Genomic DNA, 8,380 nt, shown 5'->3' with positions numbered 1-8,380 from the left:
AGCTTGTCAGGAGTAGGGACGTTAGGTTGTTTACATGTTTGTCTATGTCTTGTATATTTATGGTGGTTGGTATCGATAGTTTGTCTACCTCGGAGCTGATAAGTCTATGAAATTTTACCAAATCGGTTCTCCGTGGTATACGTCTAGGTTGAGGTTTAGGTAGCTCCCCTTTGATTGCAAAGCGGATCCACCTATGATCAGAGCATGATAACTCGTTGGATACGTGCCAGTCCTGTATGTGATCTGACAGACCAGCAGTTACCATTGTTAAATCAATAATAGTTTGCGAACGCGCGTTGATAAAAGTTGGTTTTGAGCCATTGTTTGCCAAGATAAGGTTATTGCTAAGTATAAAATTAAGCATGTCCTCACCTCGAGTGTTGGTACTAGCGTTACCCCATAACGTGTGGTGCGCATTGGAGTCCGCCGCGATGATTAGCTCCAGTTTCTCCCTCTCACAGTAGTCAGCCAGAAGGCCGAGTTCTGGAGTGGGCACGTCCTCGTCACCTGGTAAGTAGGCGGACGCCAGGACGACGTCTGGTTGATTGTTTCTGTGTAACCTAATAGCTGTAAGGTTCCTTGAACAGAGTTCGTTTATTAGAAATGCTGGTACATGTTTAGGCAAGATTATGCAAGTTCTAGGGTTACTTACGGAGGTATCCAGTAAAAGTTTACCACCGGTGCTGCCCAGGCCACATATCTTGCCATTCCTGATCCACGGCTCTTGGATCGCGGCGATGGTCTTCGGATTGGTCTCCAGCAGTCTGCGTAGGGAAGCCGACGCTGTCTGACTGTGCTGGAGGTTAGCCTGGATGAGGTCAGTTCGGCGATGGGGAGGAGCGCAGACAGCTGTCGCTGAATTCACTCCCCCCGGTCTCCTGAAACAACTCATCATCCGAAGTTAGTTGCACCGGTGACGGTGGATGTGTAGCTACCTCCATAGGGGCGTGTGTCCCGGTGACCGAAGCCGCCCCCGTCAGAGACGTGGACGGCCCCGACCCCGACGACGCCACCCCCGATGTGCTGGTAGTTGTTGGTGGGGCGTTGGCCACCTGCGAGGGTTCATCTCTATCCAGGATGCGGATATAGATGTTCCCCATCAGGTAGTATAAACGCCGATTACGCTCTTTGATTTTAGGGATCTCAAACTCTGGCACACGAAAGAAGAGGGACACGCCTGTCGGGTCCTGAGTTCTTCGTTCGTGTGTCAGGGTCCATGATCTGATGTTGAGGTGGCGGTTTTGCCTCGTGATCAGTTTCCTCAGTGTTTCCGTGTTGCCACTGTAGTCTGGTACATGTAGCAGACACGGAATCCTATTCGGAATCGCCGATTGAGGCCGAACCACCAGCCTGGTGTCAGGTATTGGATTTGTGATGACATCACAAGTCCCGGTCAGCCAACCCAGAGTGTAAGTGTCCTCGCACCAAGTTTTGAGGACACCATCCGAGAAATGGGCCTTACCCCGGAACCTGATGTCGTTGGGCTCGGTAGTTAGGGTAGCATCAAGATCCGCCAGGAGCTCGTCTTGAATTTTACCCTCGATTTGTAGGCGGATGTTATCCGCCTGTTCTTGTGTCATATCCACGAAGGGCTCAGTCATCACGGCAACACAAAGCTCGTTAGTTTTGTATGACGCTGCCGCTTCCGCGTAACTGGCCGAGGTCCCTGCCACCGTCTGAGGTTTGTTGGGTTTGACCCTTTTACTTTCCCCAGTCGGTGTTACGGTTTCCTCTGGCCGGTCGCGCTTCTGGCCCTTCGTGGCTTGGTTGGTTTTGGAACTCTTAAGTCCCTTGCCGCACCCAGAGCAGCTAGGCACGGGCGCAGCAGTGGATCTTTTAGGCTTCGGTGTCCTTTTCCCGCCTCTCTCAACTGTGGTTACAGCGGGGGCAGTTCCAGGTTTCACAGGAGGCCTCGGAGCGCCGGTGACCAGCTTCTGCTGTTCCGGCGCCCTTAAGGCTCTCCTGTGCCGTCGCCTTTTGGAGTTGCTTACGACCATTTTGAAAGTCGGCTCCTGAATTGCGGTCTTCAGGGCCGACATATCCATGGTCGTGGTTATTGCACTGGACGTGCCCACCGTCGCAGCCTCGGTCTGCCGCATCGCTCTTGCCGCGGAAGCCCCCCCTTCAGACGCAGACAGTGCTGTATCATCGTCCGGGGTTGCCATCTTTGGCTCGACCGACGCAGCCAACCTGGCCGCAGCAGTGGTCACATCCTTGTGCGGTTGTATAAGGGATTCCATCGGATTGGGTACGGGCCGGAGTGCAGCCCGGATTGGTGCAACCCCAGCCGCTGCCCTCTCCTTTGGGGTCCCGGACGCTGCCCGTGAGGGTGCATCCATGTGTGTGACAGGGGCATCAGAGAATCGCGCCACTGGTGACTTGCACCGCGACACGTCCAAAGACGCAACCCTGGGTTTGTTGGTGTTAGTGTTTGTTCTGTTAAGTTTGTTTGCCTCTTTATCCATGAGGTGATATGGTTTGAATTCACCTTTGGAGCTCTCCACCCGCCACGGAGCCCTCACGTCGGGGACGTCCCTTGCTCAGCAAGCGACGTCAGAGCTACTCCTCCGGTATAGAGCCGGCACGTAGGGAGGCAGACGCATCTGCACGCAGCAAGGAAGTACGGAGCTGTTCACGCCACGAGACTATGACGCAACTCACCCCGAGTCCCGTACCGCGCCGACGGCCCCCCCCCCACATCCCGACTCTCGCTCGGCAGCCCGCTTATGGGATGCCACAGCCGGTTGACCGTGGTTAGCTAAACCCCGGCCTCCCGTGTGAGGAGAAATCCGGACCAAAGAGGTGTGTTGTGTGCAGCGCACAACTGTTCCGGCGCACTACTCCACTCAACCCCCAGGATTCCTTCATCCTCCCGTACGGGTCCCCGCGCACGGCACAAACACGCGGGAGGTCATTTACTGTCCACCGTCCTTCCTGTTTGGACGATGAACTCGCAAGGACATGACCTCTCCATCCCTGCAATAGTTCGCTTGGCGGTTTTAGTTACGTCTAATACATAGGGTATTAGACCAAGAACAGGGTCGGCAACCTCGAGAAGGCTAGTCCACCAAACTTGCTTTGAGGGGATCATAGCGACTTGCGCTACCCCCAAAAGCCACGCCTCCCTACCCATCAGAAGGATGTGGTAGGGTGGGTTTGCACCTATGCTACCATGCAAGCATGTCGTACTGGGAACCGTAGAAGCATAGACCCAAACCCCCCCCATTTTAGATATTATTCTTGCATGTGCTGTTTTACACACTATTTCATTATTGATGGATGAAGGATTACTCGTAGAAGAGGAAGTGTTTCACAGATATCACAGATATCGTGCTATGGATGATGGAAATACTATTCAGGCTACCATAATAAGCACATTTTCCATATGACTTCGCTAGTGCTTTCTGACAAAAACTCAATATTTAATTTTAATTCTAGTTAATAATAAAAAATAAAAAAATAATAATTAACCTCTATCAGCAGTAGACCCTGTTTCTCCATAGAAATGTCGAAAATACTTTCATAAAAATCATGATGAATTCTTCAATCTTTTTATATGTGAAAATCATTGTTAGCCGGAAGCGGTCGTGAAATATTAACACGAAAGTTATTTAGACAATTAAATGTAATACTGTTAAGATAAAAATTCTACCAGTCCGTTTCGACAATGTTAATGTTTTTTAATAAAATTTGAAAAATAATTATGTATGGTTATTTGAATTTTATTATTGACTTATTGTTGTTGACATTGATGTTTTTTGTCTTTGGATCAGCCTTCTGTATAAAATACGGTTTAATATTTTAATGTGCTGATTTTCCTTTTCCTTTACGTTAAGCAAGTGTTAATTGCACAAGAAAGGAAACTTACTTGGTGCATATGAATGCACTAAATACTTTGCAAACCTTGTATATCATATACATAATTTATTAGTGTTAAATCAGAGCATTATGTGAAGATATTCATTAAGTCAAGTGAGAATGTATGGAATAGTTATGGACTGAATAGCGGCCTAGTTGGTATGTATGGTAATGAAGAGGCTGTTACGAAAGCGCTTGAGATATTGGGAAAGGCGAGTAGCATACCTACTACAATATAGTCAAGGTCTTAATAATAATAATTTATTTGCAAGATATTGGTACAAAAATATTATGGTGGTACAATCTAAACTTCGCATATTTTGCCATATACGCGCAAATTTGTCTTAAAATTCAGAATTTTACATAAATAATAATAAATAAATCATTTATTTGCAAGAAAGTGGTCCATTTACATCGATCAATTATAAAAATCCGCACAAATAGCCATGCAATTGACATATTAATTTTTATAACGTGGCACAATAAGAACATCAACACAAACGTATGGTCCAAATACTCGCGCTATCTATAAAGGCACCTTGCCTTTAAAAATTTAATCACCTTCTCCTTGAAAGCATTACACGGCAGTGATCTATAACTTCTAGGAAGGTGATTAAATAGTTTGAAAGCCATGGCGTAACAATTTTTCAAATACATCGTGGTGCAACATGCACCCACAGCTGTGTTGGATCCCTTGGTAAAATAGAAGTTACATTATTACGTTTCGTGTACATTATGAGTGATATCATTATAGTAAATTATTATATTATTTTATCACTACATCATCACATTATCAAAATATATTAGTACGTTATCAAATTAATATTAATTATAATGTTTCACGCAAACAATCATTAACGGAACAATGCTTTTATTCCAAAGTAGTATATTAAGTGTATGTTGCGCCTAAGCCGATTATTTTGATTGTTGGTTAGTTTAAGCAACGTTATTCAATGGGCCTGTTTGTATATGTTACAGTTAAAACCGGTTTTTAGATAGAACGCGTTATTCCTAGTTAGAACGCGTTTTTACTAAACGCCTTTGTTAAAACTAGAATTAACTAATGCTCACAATTGAATATCAGTTAAAACTAGTTATTACTAGACAAAACGCGTTTTTTCGAAGTTAGTCAGTTAAAACTGTTCCGACCAAGGCATTTTTGCATGAAGAAGACGTTCCGAATACAAATTTACCTTTGAGAACTGTTGCTAAGGAAGCATCCATAGGAACAGGCCAGGGATTTATGCGCTGCGGATGTAAGAAAGGATGTATGTCAAAAAGGTGTCTCTGCAAGAAAAATGGCTACCTTTGTAATTCAAAATGCCACGATAGTTTTTCTTGCAATAACAAGTAGATCGTCATCTTTTTTAATTTTAAGGTTGTTTGATTATTTTTTTATTGTATGTTTACCAATATCCCTTAAAAATATTATTATAATGTTCCTTTTTTAAATTTTATGATTGTATTCTGTTGATTTGTTTGATTATTTTATTTACTTTTAATTAATGTTGTCACCTTGGCAACTACTTTATGCTGATGTTCCCTAAAATGTTCCTTTAGTGTAAGTTTTTTTTACTAGGTACGGTACTATGTTTCTATACCCTATATCTTTTTAATAAATATTTTTAAAACTTTATCTTGTTTTCAATCCCAAAATTCAAATTAGTTTCTCTAGTGCTAGTTGTAACTAAAGCTCGGAGTGACAACTAGTTTTATCAGAAAATGAATTATATCAGTGGTAAATTCTAGTTTTCACTTGTTATTTCTAGTTTTGACAAAGGCATTTAGTAAAAACTATTTTTAACTAGGGAAAACGAGTTTTAACTAAAAACTAGTGTTAACTGTAACATATATAATTCAAACATACTTAGCGTTTAAAACCTGACTATGTATGCATAAAATTATCCTTCTAAGTGCGCACAACACTTACTCCTTGAACGAAGGTAAACATCATGAGCAAATTGACATATCTTAGACATGTGTCAGGCACAGGAGCCTAACCACCTACTTGTCCATAAAAGAAATTGATCAAAGATTCAATCTCAAGTAGTAGCGCCACGCAATCACAAACAAATATGTAGTAATAGTATGTAAACAAATCAGAATTGTAATCATGATTAGAATTCAGCTGTTTATTCTTGTTATCCTTTCGTGTACTATTTAGCTTATAAATACAAACGGAAGTAATTAACCGTTTAATTTATAAACATTCAGCCGATAGGAACGTCGTTCTCTGCGTAGACGAAGCTCTTTGAAATAACGTACTTTAATTATTTGATTATTATACGTTTGATAGCAATGTTAATAGGAATTTTTTAAGAAGGGCGTTTGGTGTTTATTCACCCGGAAACATATCTCAAAACGGGCTCGACTGTAATTAATTGATACACGGGTTAAGTCCGGTGGCGGTTGTTGTAGGGATATTCCAATATATGTAAAATGAAACTCTGTTGAAACTCTGTTTGAAGCTGGCTTTAATTGTTTAAAACATTTCTTTTTATGTAATAGGAGGCAAACGGGCAGGAGGCTCACCTGATTTTAAATGACATGGATACTCACATTGCCAGAAGGCTCGCAAGTGCGTTGCCGGCCTTTCAAGAATTGGTACGCTCTTTTCTTGAAGGACCCTAAGTCGAATTGGTTCGGAAATACTTCAGTGGGCAGCTGGTTCCACATAGTGGTGGTGTGCGGCAAAAACTGCCTTAGAAAACGCTCAGTTGTGGAACGACGGACGTCGAGGTGATACGGATGGTATTTTGTATTTTGCCTTGACGTCCGATGATGAAACTCAGCTGCAGGTATTAGACCGAACAACTCCTCTGAACACTCTCCATGGTAAATGCGGTAGAAGATGCAGAGAGACCACGCAACGCCAAGGGATCATGAGTTTATAACTGATATAAAATTTTGTTAGTGGGGTTCGACGCGACAAAACTCCTTGGCTTATTTAAGGGTTCTTAAATCTAAGTGATACTTCAATATAAGTAGACCTTTTGGACATTATCGGAAACGAGAATGTTACAATTTATGAGTGTGGTAAGAACTAAAGTGCTCATTTTTTCTTTAAGTGTGCGATGATTATAACTTTTGCTTTACGGTTCTAATTATTAACTAATATAGTATATAACATAACTAATGTTTGGTTACATAACTCCTCCTTCCTTAAGAGAGAGGAGAGAGAATATTTTAATAATAATTTTCACTAGATAATTATAATAATTACCGAAAAAGCGTAACGAACCCAATTTCGTTGTTATATGTACAATAATTATTTATAGGGAACTAGCATTAAGTTAATTGAATTGTGGTCTCAACTCAACTTTGAGTGGTTAGTAACAAAGGGATCAAAGCGCCTGTGGCAACCCGTATTCCCTAATTCAATAATAATATATTTTAGAAATCGTTGATATTTCATTAATACAATTATTCATATTTTATTTTTTATTTTATTTTATTTTGTAAACCTACAGCTAACATAAATTATATACAATAACAAACAGTTACATTAAAAATATAGCCAAATATGGAATACATAATAATACATTTAACTACAAAATGGTTCAAGAATTTATAAAAGGAAACAAACAAATAAAAACTATTCAATACGTTTATCTAAGTGGTACCTAATTTGGTTGTGTTGTATGATGGTGTAAAAGTGAGGGTAAGTACGTGAAGGTGTGTATGTGGGGTATGCTCATGATGCAGGTGATTTTGCGCTATGGTTATTCTTAATACTCCTTTTAATCATATTCCGCGACAGCTTAAACAGGTCAAGGCTTAATAGCAAGGCATATTGCAAGATTATACACACTTTTATTGACCATGAACAACCAATATTATTTATGTAATTTTAACCTTAGGTGCAGTAGGTGCCTTTTAGGTGCAGTAATTTGAGCGCATGGGCCATGATCGGGCAGTAAACGAAGCTTACGTAAGCCTAGTTACTGCTGAATCGCAGTGGAGACGGACCTGGTGCAGCTGAAAGCCAGCAATTGGCGGAAGGTGGCACAAGATAAAGAGCGCTGGAAGTTTCTAGTTTCAGAGGCTTAGGCTCTTTTTGGGTTGCAGTGCAGGCTTGTGCTTTATGCCCTAAAACTTTAAAAAAAAATATTTATATAAAACACCTTCCATTTAAAATGGTTTAGTTATACAAAAAAGTTAAATAAACAATGTAAAAATAATTTAAACGTCTTTAGAAATGAAGAAGTTTTGGACTTTCAATATGCGCTTAGAAAACTAATTTCTTTGTGCTTTTAACTTATGCGATTGTTTGAATGACTTCATACGATACTTCATGATCTAGATTCTAGTCTATGGTGTTTATTTGACGAATACGTATGATCCGTTATTGTGCCAATCGCGATAGTCAAATGACATTGTCTACTATTTCTCAGGCGTTTATTGATGAATTATCAAGTGTTTTTCAGTCATTGATTACGCGTAGTTGTTAGATCTAATATCTTCATTAAACTACTAGCTTATAGTGTCAATAACCTTTATTATAATAATATTTTAAGAAAAT

General features: G+C 41.0%; 1 protein-coding gene across 1 annotated transcript; it reads right to left on the bottom strand.

The window, feature by feature from the left end:
* Window positions 1-384: 384 nt before the first annotated feature.
* On the bottom strand, window positions 385-3,218 carry LOC125054537. The gene is made up of 2 exons (XM_047656503.1): window positions 653-3,218; window positions 385-578 (listed from the first exon to the last, which is right to left on the bottom strand). The coding sequence occupies exon 1, from the start codon at window positions 2,463-2,465 to the stop codon at window positions 819-821; it is 1,647 nt and encodes a 548-aa protein (XP_047512459.1). The 5' UTR covers window positions 2,466-3,218; the 3' UTR covers window positions 385-578; window positions 653-818.
* Between the last annotated feature and the right edge of the window lie 5,162 nt (window positions 3,219-8,380).

The sequence above is a fragment of the Pieris napi genome, chromosome 12 (genome assembly GCF_905475465.1).
Source record: "Pieris napi chromosome 12, ilPieNapi1.2, whole genome shotgun sequence".
Lineage (NCBI taxonomy): Eukaryota > Metazoa > Arthropoda > Insecta > Lepidoptera > Pieridae > Pieris > Pieris napi.
The sequence above is the reverse complement of the archived record's forward strand: the minus strand, read 5'-3'. Positions and strand labels throughout refer to the sequence as shown.